Consider the following 16,799-nt stretch of genomic DNA (forward strand, 5'->3'; position numbering starts at 1 on the left):
GGGGGTTCGGGCAGCGGCATGCGGGGAGGAGGAAGGAACAGTGTAGGCAGTGTTTCTGGTTTTTTTTAATTATTATTATTATTATTTTATTTATGAGGTACCTAAAAGTAGGTTACAACAATTACCCTCTCTTTATAATACTTATGGAGCAGAGGTTTTATGTAATAAGTTTTATAAAGATAAATAAAATTGAACTTCCAAAATTGGTATTGTCGAAGCTTGATCGATCTGAAACTTTATATTTACAGCAATTCCCCTTCAACCTGAAACTACGATCAAAACATAGTCATCTTGATATCTCACTCTGGTGATCCTCTGACTTCTAACTTTGATTAGATTAACCTGGACTTCCATTCTAGATCCGTTCCGGCGATCTTTTTTCAATCAAAACTGAAATTGGTGTTGTGGTTGGGTTAACCTGAGATCCCTTCTGGCGACCTCTTTTAACCAAAACCAAAAAACTACATTTGTAGCTCGGTCAACCTGGAATCCCATCTGGCGATTTCCTTTAACCAAAGTCACCTGAGATCCGATCTGGCGATTTCCTTTTAACCAAAAAAGAAGAATATGTGTAACTCGGTCAACCTGAAATCCCATCTGGCGATTCCCTTTAACCAAAGCTGAAGTGTGAGATCCCTTCTGGCGACCTCCTTTAAACACGACTGAAATATGAGATCCCTTCTGGCGACCTCCTTTAAGTAAAACCAAGAAACTATATTTGTAACTCGGTCAACCTAGAATCCCATCTGGCGATTCCCTTTAACCCAAGCTGAAAATGAGATCCCTTCTGGTGACCTCCTTAGACCAAAACTGAAATATGAGATCCCTCATAGCGATCTCTTTTAACCAAAGATGATATCGGTATTGTGGTGGGTTAACTTGAGATCCCTTTTGGCGATCTCCTTTAACCAAAAATCAAAAATCTATTTTGCAACTCGGTCAACCTGGAATCCCATCTAGCGATTCCCTTTAACCAAAACTGAAGTATGAGATCCCTTATGGCGACCTCCTTTAAGCAAAACTAAAAAATCTATTGTTGCAACTCTATTAACCTAGAAACCAAAGCCACCTAAGATCCCATCTGGTAATCTCCTTTTAACCAAAAAAGATGAATATGTGTAACTCAATCAACCTGAAATCCCATCTGGCGATTCCCTTTAACCAAAGCTGAAGTATGAGATCCCTTCTAACGACCTCCTTTAAGTAAAACCCAAAAAATCTATTTTCGCAGCTCTGTCAACCTGGAATCCCATCAGGCAATTCCCTTTAACCAAAGCTAATATCGATGTCGTTCTTCCTGATGGCAAGGTTTGAACCTTTTATTTTTTTATTTTTTATTTTTTCTTTTTGAAGATTTCCTAATAGGTTCTTCTCACTTTATTGTTGTTCCAAAATTAAAATCGTGATTCTTTGTTATCATCAACTCAATGATTCTTTCTTCATCAACAATCTTGTTGGAGCACATTAAGGATTCCTCCTGGGTGTAAAAGAACATTCATGCAATGATTTATGATTAGATGACATGTATGCATTCTTACCTGATTTTGAAACATAGGTCCCATCACCCCCTCTTGACATAAGCTTGCTTTTGAAGTCGTATGCTGGATTCATTTTTCACGCCGCCTATCATATCTTTGAGAAAAAGTCTTTAACCTTTTTTACAAGTAGCTTTTCAAAGATGTATGATTTGTCATTGCCTTCTTTGTCATGCTCTTTTCAAATGCTTTAGCTTAATTTTCAAATCTATGAGCTTTTGTTCCATTTCAAATACATAAAACTTTTCATGAAACACCTCTTATTGCCCCTAGTGTAGAAGTGTGATCCTAGTCTGGGTTTTTATATAGAGAAGAAATTCATTCAGCCAATGATAAGCCTTTTAGTGAGTGATGCGATAACTAAAAAAATGCACTTTTAGGACCAATGCAAAATTGAGTGTTTGTGAGATCAATGCAAAAAGAAAGAAGTCGATGGCTAAACTTTACTTTATTGATTTAGGAGCCTACATCAAGCATAATATCTTTTTACAAAGTCGGAGTTCACAGGCCTAGCTAGGTCTCCTCCATCCATTCTAGCCAACTTCAGTGCTCCTCCTAAGAATGCCTGCTTTACTATGTAAGGACCCTCGTAATTTGGTGCCTATTTGCTTCGGTCTTCTCCGGGTAACGACAATATTTTCTTCAACACAAGATCCCCTTCTTGAAACACCCGTGGTCTAACCTTTTTATCGTATGTCTTGGTCATGCATTTCTGGTAAAGTTGATGATGGCATATTGCAGCTATCCTCTTTTCGCTGATCAAGTTCAGTTGTTCATATGTCACTTTGGCCCACTCAGCCTCCTCTAGTTCGGAATCCATCAACACTCTTAACAATGGAATTTCTACTTCTAAGGGCATCACTGCTTCCATACCGTACACCAGAGAATATGGGGTAATCCCTGTCGAGGTTCGAATTGTAGTACGGTATACATAGAGAGCAAATAGCAACATCTCATGCCAATCTCTATACGTGACTACCATTTTCTGAATAATCTTCTTGATGTCCTTGTTGGCGGCTTCTACTGCTCCATTCATTTTTGGCCGGTATGGCGAGGAATTTGAATGCTTGATCTTCCACTTGGTACACAACTCCACTATAATTTTACCATTGAAATTATGTGCATTATCGGTCACTATCTTTTCTGAAGAACCATATCGACAAATCAAGTCCTTTTCTACAAACCTCTTCACTACCTTCTGTGTTACGTGGGCATACGAATTAGATTCCACCCATTTTGTGAAGTAGTCAATAGCCACCAGGATGAATCTATGCCCATTGCTAGCTTTTGGGTTAATAGGACCGATCACATCAATTCCCCACATTGCAAATGGCCAGGGAGATATTAGATTAAATAGAGACGCTGGCGGCGTATTGACCTTATCACTGTAAAATTTACACTTGTGACATTTCCTGACATAGTCGATGCAGTCTTTCTCTAATGTCATCCAAAAATAACCCACCCTTTGTATCTTCCTTGCTATCATACACCCGCTAGCATGAGTAGAGCATATCCCTTCATGGACCTCTCACAATGCCTTTCTAGCAGTTGTCTCATTCAAACACCTTAGCAGGGTTCCATCAAATGATCTTTTGTATAAAATCTCTCCATCTAAATAGAAGTCTATGGCCAACCTTCTCAAGGTTTTCTTATCTGTTTTAGAAGCTCCCACCGGATATTCATGATTCTGCATAAGATTTTTGATATCGTAATACCAAGGCTTTCCGTCTATTTCTCCTTCAACTAAGCAACAATGAGCTGGGTCATTTCTAATATCAATATGTACAAGTTGTACCTTGTATTTGAGATCAATGGTAGTCATAGCAGCTAGCGTGGCCAAAGCATCTGCAAAATTGTTCCCCTCCCTTCCTAGATGGGTGAATCTAATCTCTTCAAATTCCTTTGCTAGTGTGGATAGGTATTCCTGGTAGGGCCTTAACTTTTCTTCCTTGGTCTGCCATTCCCCTTTAACCTGACAGATAATCAACATTGAGTCCCCATATACATCTATCTTCTTTATCTTTAGCTCTAATGTTGCTTCTAAACCAAGGATACAAGCTTCATACTCAGCTGTATTGTTGGTGCACTCGAAGTGCAGTTTAACCGAAACAGGATACTGTTTCTTATTAGGAGAGATTATTACCTCACCGGCCCCGTTACCATATACATTCACTACCCCATCAAAAAACATGGTTCACCAATCTGTCTTCTCTTTTTCTTTTTCTATTGACAATATATCTTAATCGGGGAAATCAAAATCCAAAAGTTCGTAATCTTCAACAGCATTTTCAGCTAAATGGTCTCATCACCCCCTCTTTGGTAATGTCATTAAACCTGATTAAATGAGTCAATCTAGAGATACCCGACCTAGCTCCTTATGTGGCCAGGGTTTCAAATCAAATTGAAGGGGTTAACCCATGCATCCCTATTAACATGATAGTCTAAAGATGAGCTGAACAATCTGTCAAAACTTAATTTGACTAAAAGAAATTCAAGAAGTCATTTTTTTTTCCTTTCATATTGAGATAATGTCATGTTGGTTTGATATGAGTCAACCTAGGTTTACCTGCTAAATTGTAACCCAAGTCATAGATTTGGCTGGGTTTAATATCTTTTAAAAAATATATTTTTATTTAATTATATGATAATAGAAATTGACACTCATAGTTAAGCAACCAAATAAAATGTTTTTAAGAAATCAACTATGATGGGTGATACAAAAATGTTGCTTCCTAATATTAAAAAAAAAATCTATAATCTTATTTGAAAACATGGTGAAAACTTAATGGTATTAAATAAAATAATACCTAAATAAATTATAAATTATTGTAAGAATTTAATAAAATAATACCTAATATATTTTTAATCAATTAAATTGTAAGAATTTAATAAAATAATACCTATTATATTTTTAAGAAATTACATCTAAATTAGTTGGAAGAATTCCAAAAAAAAAAAAAAAAGGAAAGGTAAGACATGTGAGTCTAAATAGCTCAGTGTGCCTTGCCTTTTTTTTTTCAAATTTATTCATCCATTTGTTTTATTAAAAAAAACATATGACATGTTATTTGCTTATTTAGAATCTGATCACTATAAAAATGGCTAGAAATTAAGAGTTTTTTATTTGAAAATATATTTCCAACTCATTACCATCTAAAAATACCTAATATACACATTTAGAATCTCAAAAAACATTCTATCAATTAAAAAAAAAACTCTAAAAAGCTCAAAAAACACAAAAATAAACCATGAAAAAAAAATATCTCTCAACTCTTATCCACCTTTTCTAACAAGATAAAAGTCTAAAAACTCCTTAATGAGACTCTCTTGTCCAATAAAATCCTTTTTATTATCTAAATATGACCAAATAAAAACTCTTTCTTATTTTTTTTTGTTAATTTTAGGTGACTTTTCTCTTCTTTTTTAAACTAATAAATTAAAATATTAAAAAAAATTAAATTAAAATGATAAAAACTAAAAGGACTTTAGTGGAAGAAGGGAAGTAGGTGAACTAATCAAAACTTTTTCATGCAACTTTGAGGGTGGTTGTAGGTTTCTTTCTATTTTACACTTCCCTTATTTTATTTTTTTTGACAAATTTTTAGAAAAAAATTATCATTAATTTATTCACAAAAGACATTACAGTTACAGTTAATCACTAACTACAGTGAAAATGCGAGATTTTTAGTATATTTTTTAATTTAATCTTAATCAACTAATTGCTTGTTTCTTAATCCTCGATACAGACATGAGATATTACGTATTCTTGTATTACCTACCTTACAAATAGACCATGTATTACCTACCTTAAAAATTGACCAGGCTGCCACTTGCAGGAGTTGCAGAGCCAAAAAGCAAATGACAAAAAATAGCATAACATCAACGACAGAGACCCGCGCTCTTCCGGTCCGTTTCATCGAAGTAATAACCAGCCTCTGTCCTTTCAACGACACTAATGTAAGAGTCAAATTTATGGTACTTTACAAATGAAGCAATCCTTTCAGCATAGCCTGTTGTTCTTCTATGTAACAGTTCAAGCGGAAGAAGGTTGCTGAGAGATATCTCATAAAATCGATAAATTGAAACTATAAAGGCATGCCATTACATTTCCACTGAATAATAATACAATACGAAAGGTGGTCCAGCACCCGGGGGTAATAAACATATGATCCACGGAACGCATACATGTAACACAAACTTCTCTCTATAGCACATACGTTGCTTTTCCTTCACTTTACTTTTACACAATTCACAGTGACAGGCAGTGCTGCCATAGCTACTCTCTCCCTCTCTCTTTCTTAGCTGTGTGTATGTGTGGGGTTTTGTATACCTTTCTCTTCTTCTTAGAGGGTTTTCTTTTCTTTATATTTGTCGGTAGGATCATAATATCAATTGTGTTTTTGTCTTGCATTCTCTTCTCTTTATTCAGTACTTGTTTCCTTTCGTGTTTTGAATTCCATTTTTGTTCAAGAAAATCTGATCAATATGTCATTTCATGGTTTTAATGATCCATGCATTTTAAATGTTGTAATGGTAAGATAATTTTTTATTTTTTTACATGTTCTAGTTTCTTATATAAAGGTTAAAGAGTGTTTGATGGTTCTTTCTCTTGTTTTTCTGCTGCAGTTCATTCTGATTTCAAGTGATTTGGAGTATTAGCAGTTATGAGTGAAGTCATGGACCATAAAACATGGCTGTGGAGGAAGAAATCTGCAGACAAGATTGTTGTTGCAACTGATCATAAAGTTGACCTTTCATCAAACGAAGAAGAGGTAAATTTCAGCAATTCTGGGAGCTTCAATTTTGTATATTAATGTAATCTGTACTTAGAATCATCAGTTAATGCAATTAATGGTTCTCCAATCCCACAATATATGTTCTTTGTGATCAGAAATCGGAACACAAGATCACTCAATTATTCTTGGGAAAGCTCCATAATTGATCCTCAATGGACACTAAGAACGTCAGCTTCTTTCTTGTAAAAGATTCTAATTGGCTTTGCATGTCATACACTGATTTATCTGATTAAGAGGGGTCAGCCTTTACTGTTCACTGTATTTATTCTTGGTTGATAACTGCAATGACTCTGATAAGTACAACTTGCAATGTTATATTGAAGTTCAACATGAAATAAGCTAGTTTTGATGCTTGAACCACAACAAATCCAGATTGTTATACCAAAGCCTGTTACGAAAGTCGGTTAAGACAATGAAGATGCCACCCTGCCTAGGTGGTCAGACTTCTCCTTGAATGGTAGTGGAAACCTGAGTTCGAAATCCATCATTTTTCTAGCTTAGAAAAAACTTGGCATTTCCCTAATTTACCAAATGGCTAAAAAAAAAAAGTTGAAACAATGTGTTAAAATGTACTTTCGGAACCAAAACTCAATTATTTACTGTCTCTGAAGCTTGAAGCATTGTCTTCCAGGTGATGGTCAACGGCAAATCGCTATTTTTATTAGTTCACCGATTTCCTTTTCAGATAGGGGTGGGATAGATGAAGAACCGTAGAGGGGAGAGTTCCTCACTTTCTTTGAGGAGAGAGTTACCTTCTTACTAGTTTCAGATCTCAATTCGGCAATACTAAAAACCATGATTTGCTTCAACCTATAAAGCCTGTCAACGAAGAGATTTTCTCCTCCACTGGGACTCTTTTAAGTTATGCTAGAACTAACAACCTTTTGTGTTATGATTATGCCTTAGTTTAGCCATCTATTGAGAGCAATCAAGTTAGTTGTCTCTAGGTTTAGTGTGTAAAAATGTGTGCAAGGAAACACTAAAACTGGTCAAAGAAGAGAGAGTCAAATCAGTTCGGCACGTCCTTGATTGCTGGAAGTTTTACTAATAAATTCGCGTATACATTTAGAATTGATTTTTATGTTGGATGATTACTAAAAAACTTGGATGTTCCAGATACAGACACTATTGGCTGATAAGGCTGAATTGGAGAATCACCTGAAAATTTTGAGTGGCAAGCTTGCATCAGCCCTGTCTGAGTGTAATGCCAAAGATGATCTTGCAAAGAAACAAGCCAAGCTTGCAAAGGAAGCCATGACAGGTAAATTACTAAATATTGTTCCGTTTCAGTATTTAAGTGGTAGGGTTCTTTTTCCAATCTATCAATTCACATTGTCAAATGTCTTCTGTAAGCTTATGTACACTATGATTATTGATTTTTAATAGACCAGGCGGAGGCAGAAGCAAAAGCAGTGTCTCTAAAGCAAGAATTAGATAAAGCCTTGCAGCAAAGAGCAGCTGGGGAACAAAGATCGACTCATCTGGAAGCTGCCCTCAAGGAGTGTATGCAGCAGCTACGTTTTGTTCGAGAAGATCAGGAGCAAAGGATTCATGATGCTGTCATGAAGACATCCAATGAATTTGAAAAGTCCCAGATGATTTTGGAAGAGGAGCTGGCAGAGACCAGTAAAACACTTGCCAAAATTGGTCTTGAGAATACTCATCTAAGCAAGGCTCTCTTAGCAAAGGAAAAGTTGATCGAAGATTTAAGTAAGCAAAAGGCACAGGTGGAGGCAGATTTTAATGCCCTGATGAGTAGGTTAGAGTCCACGGAAAAAGATAGTGCTTCTCTCAAATACGAAGTCCGAGTGCTAGAAAAGGAGCTTGAGATCCGAAATAAGGAGACAGAATTTAACCGCAGAACAGCAGATGTATCACACAAGCAACACTTAGAGAGTGTGAAAAGAATTGCGAAGTTGGAAGAAGAATGTCAGAGGCTTCGTGTGCTGGTCCGCAAGCGGTTGCCCGGCCCTGCTGCCTTGGCTAAAATGAGAAGTGAAGTAGAAATCCTTGAAAGAGATTCAGTTGAAATGAGCAGGAGAAGGTTAAATGGTCGTCCTATGGGTTTAGTGGGTGACTCAGGTGTTGAAAACTCTGCTGATTCTCCCAGAAAAAGGATCAACTTTCTGACTGAGCAGCTATGTGTAGTGGAAGAAGAAAACAAGACTCTCAAGGAAGCCTTTAATAAAAAAGCAAATGAACTCCAGTTTTCAAGAGCCATGTATGCTCGCACAGCTTCCAAATTATCACAGGTTGAGTCGCATCTTGATGAATTGTTAAAAGGACAGACAACCTTAGACAGAACAAGGAGCGTGGTTATGCCACATGAGCTGTCTCTGGCCTCAACGTCTGAGATAGGCAGTGATAATAAGGTTAGCTCTGCTGAATCTTGGGCTTCTGCTTTGATTTCAGAATTGGAGCACTTCAAACAGGGAAAGCAAAGGGGGTCGCCAACAAACAGAACTAAAGGAGCTTCAGACATATCCATGATGGATGACTTTGCTGAAATGGAAAAACTTGTAGTCTCAGTAGATGAACAGTTCGAAGGTCCTTGTGTTTCTTCTGAGAATGTTAACGAAATAGGTCGGGAGATCATTCCAGTATCAGAGTCTGGATCTACTGTATCAAACCAGGTAATCAATTCCAGAGATAAAGCTTCTGGTTGGCTACATGATATTCTGAAAGTCGTGTTGGAGCAAAATCGTGTCACGCTAAGAAAGCCTGATGAAATACTGGAGGATGTTAGAATAGCTCTGGCAAATATAAATCATGCAAGCCCTGCAGAATATGATGATACAAGGCAAAGCTCAACACATTCTGATGGATTAAATTCATTTCATGTTGGTGGATATACCTCATGGAAACCTATATATTTGGTGGCTGATTCACCTGGTAGAATTACTGAAGCTGATGCCTTGTCGACAGATAAGAGCAGTCAGCCAGATCTCAGCAAATCACTCTGCAAGATTATTGAGCTTATTGAAGGGATCACTTTATCCTTTGCTGATTATGAAAACTCAGAGACCTTGACCAGAAAGGATGGGAGTTTTTTGCCTTATGAGAACACAGAAACGCATTCAGGCTACATAGTCCGTGTTTTGCAGTGGAAAACTTCTGAACTAATTGCTGTATTGCAGCAATTTGCTCATGCGTGTTATGATCTGTTGGATGGAAAATCCGATTTGAACATGTTTTCCCAAGAATTATGTTCTGCTTTGGACTGGACCATGAACCACTGCTTTTCCATTCAAGATAAGAAACATTTTGACTGGGATGAATCACGGAGAGGGTGCGAAGCAGAGTTCCTTGCTTCAAATGGACATCACAGCTACTTTGAGAAGGATGAATGTCATCAATCTACAATTACAGACGAGAATAGAAAGTTAAGAGAGGATTTGATTAATATTGACTCTGAAAAGAGGGACTTGGAAGCCAGGCTCCAGTCAGCTACTAATAACAGTGAGTCCTTGATGAATCAACTAAAGGAATCTGAGAAAATCATTGGAGGCCTGCAAACAGATTTAGAAACTTTGAGAGGTTTGAAGGCAAGGTTTGAGAGCCAAAATGAAAATCATAAGCTGAAGAAAGAAGATGTTGACACACAGCTTACAGTGGCCAGAGCTGAATTGAATGAGGCTCACCAGAAGTTATCTTCCATGGAAATGGAACTGGAGAACAAAAGGAGTTGCTGTGAAGAATTGGAAGCTACATGTCTTGAACTGCAGCTCCAACTTGAAAGGTAATGGATTTAATTTTTATATGATTTCCCTCTTTTGAAGATGAAGTAACCCCACAACATCAGATAAAATCGACATAATACATGAAAGATAGAATATCGCATGCATTTCAGGATTCCATACTCTTCATGACCCAAAATGTTGTCTAACTTGAGATATCTCATCTATCTGATGTGCTATTTTCAGTATGAAGAAAAAGGATCTCTATCAGGAAGAGAGCCAGCTCCGGACTGTAAGTTCGTATCATGCCACCTTGAACATACAAATTATTTTCATTTGCCTTTATATTAACTTCTTTTTGTGATTTATATAATCATATAGAGGATAGGAGAACTGCTAGTTGGTATAAAGAATGGCATTTCCTTAACAATTACACTTGAACTCTTTAAACAAAATATATACTCTCTACCTAGTTCGAGTAAAGCCCATTTGCATATGGGATCAGTTGATTCCTCTTTAACATTTTCTTCTCCGGGAAAAAATGAGACTTCATCTGAAAATTATCTTCAGCTCATTCTCTTGGGCTTGGGCTTGGATGAAGTTTCGTGTTTAACCATGGAGATTAAGAGCTGTAAAGTTGTCGGGATTTACATTGAAGGGTCACTGTCTAGCGTCTTGGCTTCCATTGTTTGACATCTGCCAGCCGATACTTCACGCAAAACTACTCAAGATACCCTTCTTAAAACCCTTTTTTCCACAACCCCTGATCCTTTATTATCAGTAAAAATAACATGATTTTCCAATGATTATGCAGTGCATTTTATGCTTTCAAAAGCCAGAACAATCATTGATTCCAATTACGTGTTGTCCTCTATTCTTTCTTGTATCATCAGAGTTTTCATGTTTGTCACCTTTAAATTGCCTAAATTACTTGTGAATGTATCTCATTGTTGAACCAAGAACTTCCTGAATCTTGCAGGGTTTGGAGATAACGGCTGCTTCAGAAAAGTTAGCTGAGTGCCAAGAGACAATTCTAAACCTGGGGAAGCAGTTAAAGGCAATGGCTTCACCAAGCGAAGCAGCCCTGTTTGACAAGGCCATTTCTACATCCACCGACACAAATACCACAGCAGTCACCACGTCCACAAGCAAAGCCTTGCCTTCACCCAAGAACAAGAACCAGAGGTCCTCTTTGCTAGATCAGATGCTAAATGAGGACAGTGCTGAAGTGAGGGACACTCAATCAATCAATCGCAAAGAAAGTGACAGCAATTCCAGTCCCACCGTCATTTCCACTAAGGTGATCGAACCTCTTGAAAAGATCCCCGATTTAAATGAAATCAAACACCAGGATGACGACGCTGCAATTAATTATTTGGCCATTGTGCCTAGCAAGAAAAGTGGAGGTGCAAATTTGTGGAGAAAGCTGCTATGGAGAAAGAAGAAATCAAGCATCAAGATACCATCCTTTCCATTTGCCCCCTAACTGGCTGCACAGTCCCCGGTCCGTATAGAATAAAAATTGGTTGCACGGGTTCTCCACGGTGGTAGCTCTCAAGTTTTCTGCATACTAGGGATCGAATACATTAAGGTCTCTGCCTCCTGTTATTTTGAGAGATCTTTTTTGCATCTTCGTGTGTATTCCTTCTGTACATTTAACTGGCTGTCCCCAGACGAGGTTTTGCACTTCGCGACAATGCCTTCTAATTTATGTGGGGATCATTGCTTAGGACAATGCCTAAATTAATCAAGTCTGTCTTTCCAAAACACAATAATCCTAAGCTTTTTCTCATTAATAAATTAAATTTGTATATAAAATGCAGCCAGTAAGAAAAATGGCTTAGCAATACAACTCTCACAATACGGAAAAGAAGAAACAGATGCAAAACAAAATACAAGAATTACCAGACAGGCAGTCTGCAAAAGCCAGATAATAAGAACACCAGCATCTCAAAAACAGAAGCAGGTGCACATGAAACCAGAAAAAACACAAGGCAAGTAGAAGATAGCAAGAGCACCACCATCCAAACCGAGAGAGATCTGATGAGAAAATAGCACAAGAGGCAGAGATTGATCAAGTAGTTTAAAGACATTATTACAGGCTTATTAAACTGGACATGAAAGATTCAGAAATTGGCAACAGCAAATCCCACCACAAAAAAAAAAAGAATTTGGGCAAACACGACTCAAATGATACACACACCGAACTGAGAAAAACACTAGACATCAAAATTCAGAAAAACCTTGTAAAACTAGTACAAGACAGCAAAATAAAAAACATCAGCCACAACAACACAACAGTAGCAATCAGATCATCAAGCCACAATAATCATAATCCTAAACCTCCTATTCAAACAAAGAAAATAAATTTTGCTCTAATCACCCAAATAGCTCTAATTTAAACCTAAACCAAAATTCATCACCCAACAAAATTGATTAAAAATAACAATAGGCTTACCTGTATTTGATTCCTTGAAGCCACAAGAAATCTCTGGATAAAGGCACTGGAAATGAGTTGCCAGAAATTGTAGCAGCCTCTCATACGGGTAAAAAAAGGTTTCAGAGATTCTCGTTTTGAAAAAAATGCAGAGGTTGTAATAGAGTAGCTGAGACTACTATTGTTTCATATTTTTATTTTTATTTTTTGTTAGGGTTTCAAATTTGAGAATTTGAATCCCCATATTTGAGTGAGGGATTATACTGGTGATGTTATAGAGAGGGAGACCGTGGTGTGGGGAAGAGTGTGAGTTTTTTAAAAGAAGGTGGTGGTTGTTTTAACATTGGGGACTCACGTGTTAGGTTTATGAAAAGTTGAATGATGTCTAGACAAAACAGATGGGTTAAGGACTGGTTTGTGGGGCCAATAACAAATTTGGGATTGATTTGTAGTTATCCCTAATTGGATAGTAACCTAAATCCTGATGCAAGCTTGAATTTGGAGGTCACTTGTATGCTCAAGCTTGAAAGAGTCACCACATTTTATACATCAGTATAGCAAACAGTATATATGAAGTTTTAAATTGTTTCAAAATTTAATTTGCTGTGTATTTAAAACTGAAAATGGGATTTCAAAATCCAAATTGACTCAGCATAAACATATTGGATTGATTATATATACCAACCTAGACACTCAATCTCTATATTGGATAAATCTGGCAACATCGTGAAGTCCAGCCTGTTTATAGCACTCAGCTATCTGTTCCACAGCTCCATCCCAAGTCCCTTCAACAGAAGCTAAGTCCAACAAAAATGCAGCTTCATCCAATGCAATCTGCAAGTTTGAAAGACAAAGATCCAACAAACACACTCGCTATGAATTTGCTTCATAGTGAAGTCCAGCATTTACAGATACATTACCAAACAGAAGGAAACCTGCGATGGTTCTTTTCCCTTGTTAAGGTCTTCTTGCCTTCCTTCTTCAGTCATTTTTTCTTTAACATGCTCAATTTGCTCATCCTCCCATTGTGCTATCTGAGCAACATCCTGGATAGGACTCCAACCTCAACAATATAAATTCAAGAAAGGAAGAGAAAACACAACACAGGACAATAAAATGGTAAAGAGAAATTATCTGAGCAGCCCATGCCTGGTATCTGCAACCCAGAGTCCACCATGGTGATTTTAAAGCTCCCCTTGCAGCATCTTTAGCTTCTAACTTACGTCCAATCCTGTAGAAAGTATAAGAGGCTTCTTACGATATGAAAAAGGAAATAAATGAAAATTCAGAACATTTTTTTTTTTTTTGGAGATAGCAATAGAAGAAAATAATACGAACTTCAGCATAACCTCTGCGTTGAATGCAAAAGGCCTTGCAAATCCTGGAAAATGCTTTTTCTTTGTATAGAACTCCACAGTCACTAAAGCTGAAACCTTTACAACCATGCATATGCAAACAGTTAGCCACCCAGACTCGCAAGCAAATCCATGTTGCTTGCAAATAGTAACAAAAGTCAGGCTAGTCTTACATGATCTCCTTTCTGCAAATGGAGCATCACTTTGCGCTCTAAGACATCAGGAAGCAAACCTACCTGAAAATAAACCTTTTAACAATTAAAATTCAATTAAGAGTATGAAGATCAATTTGAGGATTCAAAAGTGTCCACCACTAGGAATTCAAATTTGATTAGCTTGATCGAATCAAAGAAAGAAAAAAGTTTTTATGGCTAATTACAGTACAATTTGTACCTTTTTTAAGAGATATACATCTAGGTCTAAAATCTGAGACTTAGCATAGTCACCCTTTTTATAAAGATTATCTCCAGCATCAGCTGCAGCATGAAATAGATCAGCATTGCCTTCTGAAGAAATATCAGCATCTTCCTCAACCAGGATTCGATCAATATATTGATCTACCTGTACCATGACAAAAATTATGTTAGTGAAATGTCTGTACACATGGAAGTTCTGACTACTGGTTATATCCATGAGCAACAGCATGCATACTCAACTTACAGTCTTTGCCAAAAGCCAAACTCCATGTTTACGAACCTCAACCACTGGCATTTCCATCCTGGAGACATCAGACAACAATAACTGCAGGGAAAGAAAACCAACAACAAACAAAGACCATGAACAATTTGAGACTCTTACCCAGGTGGTGCTGTTGGCCATCTGAGTAGCGCAATCACAGCATCTATTCACACAAATAAATCACATGTATCATGCTAAAAATTAGTTGCTTCTCAAATCTTAAAAATAGTAAGTCCCCACAACTTGCATTCATCGATACCTGAACTGTTTCTAGCCAGTGGAATGGCTAGAGGGAACAACCCTTTCTTGGCTCTAGGAGAAACAATAGATTCACCTGTTACCAAGGATTTAATGCAACACGATTTAAGGGTAGGTTGTTTAGATGACAAGGAAACTGAACAAAAACAAGGATGCTATTATTACACAAACAAAATACATCATTGTAGCCTCGTCAACCAGCTTTGTTAGTCACCACGAGGTATTTGTTAGCATATTTTCGGGAAGGAAGGTCTTTTTTTTCACATCACAATATATACAATTTATTTGAAAATATGAGTTGATGGCTCTATCAATGATAAATCTCCAAATGGCATCTGATATTGCGCACTTAACTTTACAGCAGAAGTTCAGCAACCTCAAAAAAGAAACATTTACTGCAAATATAAACTTTATAGACTAGAAATGCACCTCTTGTCACATAAGTTAATAAGCACCAAAGAAAACACAAAACAAGTAGCACTCATTATCCTAGCCAATCCTTAGCAAGACTCAAAAAGAAAAACCCAAAAACAAACCAAGAGTTACAAGCCAAATAAAGCAAATAACCTGATAAAAAAAATGATAAATCAATTAATTCAAAAAAAATCAAAGAATGTTAAAGTTCTGTTCTTCAAGAGTTGAATAGTGAGTAAGTTTTGTTCTTGACAATATCTACCTTTTGTCTTTAACATCCTCAACAAATGAGACAAATGCTTAGGAGGCTGAGTTGCAGCCACTTCTTTGATAAAACCGATATGGTCTGTAAATTTTCATCAACATTACATTGTTAAAAACAAAGAAATAAAGGCAACGACAAAATTGTATAAATAATGGTATCTACCAGGAAATGAAGAACAAGAAAAAGTTCGTAGCGTAGTGTGTCTGCGGAGGCTGAGAAGGAATGAGGTGGCGCGTGGAGCTCCATAAAACACTCCTCCGCCGACTTTCATGCCTCTAATCGTGAACTACGGCGGTGTTTGCTCCCTGCCACTGCTGTTGCCCTTGGACACAAATGACGAGAAGTCGGGTCCGGAAGATTGTTTGGGGCTAAAGCCCAGATATTTGAGGCCCAGACCTGTTGTTTAGTGGCAGCTAAGGAAGACAATGGTTGCCTTGCGTTGAATTTGGGATCAAGAGATATTCGACTATGAACTTGAACTTGCACAGTAGAGTTTCACAGCTCTGGGATGAGGGTATTGTTGTTGTTTTTTATATTAGTTTATTAAGTAAAACTCTATACCCTGAGAGATCTCCACTGTATGACAATATCTAATAGTCATTGGTCTCCAAGGGCAACAACAGAATAGATGATTATTAAATATTTGAATAATTTTTTTTATTTATATTTATAAATTTTATTGTGTAAAACAATATATTAAAGTAGTTTATGTGCTTCAGTTTAAAAAAAAAATGAAACATAGGTCAAATTAAATTTTTATTTGTCCTTTAATGAATTGCTTTTTCTTTAAAAAAAATTTGTAATTGATTTTCTTATGATTTTATTTTTTGACATTTAATTTATTACTATAATTATCAACTGTTCTAACATTGTGCATGCTTCCTGCATGCGATGGCTGACTCTTATAATTATTGACTAACACTGTGTATACTTCCACCAACAAAAGACTATCAGTGTTCGTCTCAACACTCCCTCTCAAGTTTCATGCTGAGATATGTTCAATGCTAAACTTCGTAAGTGAGTTGTCGAAGATTTTACTAGGGATTACTTTTATCGAGATATCCTTAAATTGTTTTGTAGCCTTGATATATAGAATTGCAATAAAATTATTTTTAAACTTTTCACAAATAAAGTTTCAATCGATTTTCACATATTTAGTTCAATAATGTTATATCGGCTTCTCAACAATTTTAATTATTAATTGATTATCACAATATAACCTTATAGCACCATGAGATAGATAACCTAGTTCCTTCATTAAATATTTCAGTCACGACAATTCACATACAATGATCCAATTTTAGCAATATTATCTTCTTTAAAAAGAAAATAGATAAAAAAATCAAAGAGAAAAAATTAATAAATAAAAAGCAACAAAAAATAA

General features: G+C 36.6%; 3 protein-coding genes across 14 annotated transcripts; 1 reads left to right on the plus strand and 2 right to left on the minus strand.

Moving 5' to 3' along the window:
* Positions 1-2,136: 2,136 nt before the first annotated feature.
* Positions 2,137-3,726, minus strand: LOC105138983 (uncharacterized). Its single transcript, XM_011045257.1, has 2 exons — positions 3,068-3,726; positions 2,137-2,920 (listed from the first exon to the last, which is right to left on the minus strand). The coding sequence occupies exons 1-2, from the start codon at positions 3,724-3,726 to the stop codon at positions 2,137-2,139; spliced, it is 1,443 nt and encodes a 480-aa protein (XP_011043559.1).
* Positions 3,727-5,439: 1,713 nt separating this feature from the next.
* On the plus strand, positions 5,440-11,746 carry LOC105138951 (filament-like plant protein 7). Of its 10 annotated transcripts, none has more exons than XM_011045211.1 (6): positions 5,440-5,492; positions 6,162-6,307; positions 7,448-7,592; positions 7,718-10,070; positions 10,255-10,300; positions 10,988-11,746. In XM_011045211.1, the coding sequence occupies exons 2-6, from the start codon at positions 6,200-6,202 to the stop codon at positions 11,492-11,494; spliced, it is 3,159 nt and encodes a 1,052-aa protein (XP_011043513.1). In that variant the 5' UTR covers positions 5,440-5,492; positions 6,162-6,199; the 3' UTR covers positions 11,495-11,746. The 10 variants fall into 10 exon arrangements, with proteins under 10 accessions (XP_011043513.1, XP_011043507.1, XP_011043509.1 ...); XM_011045205.1 differs by lacking the exon at positions 5,440-5,492 and adding an exon at positions 5,515-5,843; XM_011045207.1 differs by lacking the exon at positions 5,440-5,492 and adding an exon at positions 5,515-5,843 and having other exon boundaries at positions 6,179-6,307.
* A 26-nt stretch (positions 11,747-11,772) lies between these two features.
* Positions 11,773-15,935, minus strand: LOC105138953 (uncharacterized). Of its 3 annotated transcripts, none has more exons than XM_011045215.1 (12): positions 15,578-15,935; positions 15,413-15,496; positions 14,738-14,812; positions 14,599-14,641; positions 14,461-14,518; positions 14,194-14,361; positions 13,974-14,036; positions 13,784-13,878; positions 13,595-13,676; positions 13,381-13,491; positions 13,131-13,279; positions 11,773-12,048 (listed from the first exon to the last, which is right to left on the minus strand). In XM_011045215.1, exons 1-11 carry the CDS (start codon positions 15,684-15,686, stop codon positions 13,139-13,141), a joined length of 1,029 nt encoding a protein of 342 aa, XP_011043517.1. In that variant the 5' UTR covers positions 15,687-15,935; the 3' UTR covers positions 11,773-12,048; positions 13,131-13,138. The 3 variants fall into 3 exon arrangements, with proteins under 3 accessions (XP_011043517.1, XP_011043518.1, XP_011043516.1); XM_011045216.1 differs by lacking the exon at positions 11,773-12,048 and adding an exon at positions 12,383-12,985 and having other exon boundaries at positions 13,137-13,279; positions 15,578-15,934; XM_011045214.1 differs by lacking the exon at positions 11,773-12,048 and having other exon boundaries at positions 12,424-13,279; positions 15,578-15,934.
* Positions 15,936-16,799: the final 864 nt, after the last annotated feature.

Source organism: Populus euphratica, unplaced genomic scaffold (genome assembly GCF_000495115.2).
Source record: "Populus euphratica unplaced genomic scaffold, PopEup_1.0 scaffold188.1, whole genome shotgun sequence".
Taxonomy (NCBI): Eukaryota; Viridiplantae; Streptophyta; class Magnoliopsida; order Malpighiales; family Salicaceae; genus Populus; species Populus euphratica.

Coding starts and splice junctions, on each gene's coding strand:
- LOC105138983 (XM_011045257.1), bottom strand. CDS start 3,726: ATGTTTTTTGATGGGGTAGTGAATGTATATGGTAACGGGGCCGGTGAG. Junction 2,921..3,067: donor ACAACTGCTAGAAAGGCATT/GTGAGAGGTCCA, acceptor TAAATTTTACAG/TGATAAGGTCAATACGCCGC.
- LOC105138951 (XM_011045203.1), top strand. CDS start 6,047: ATGCATTTTAAATGTTGTAATG. Junction 6,069..6,188: donor GCATTTTAAATGTTGTAATG/GTAAGATAATTT, acceptor AGTGATTTGGAG/TATTAGCAGTTATGAGTGAA. Junction 7,593..7,717: donor TGCAAAGGAAGCCATGACAG/GTAAATTACTAA, acceptor GATTTTTAATAG/ACCAGGCGGAGGCAGAAGCA.
- LOC105138953 (XM_011045215.1), bottom strand. CDS start 15,686: ATGAAAGTCGGCGGAGGAGTGTTTTATGGAGCTCCACGCGCCACCTCA. Junction 14,642..14,737: donor ACTGGCTAGAAACAGTTCAG/GTATCGATGAAT, acceptor TTGTGTGAATAG/ATGCTGTGATTGCGCTACTC. Junction 14,519..14,598: donor TGGCCAACAGCACCACCTGG/GTAAGAGTCTCA, acceptor TGATGTCTCCAG/GATGGAAATGCCAGTGGTTG.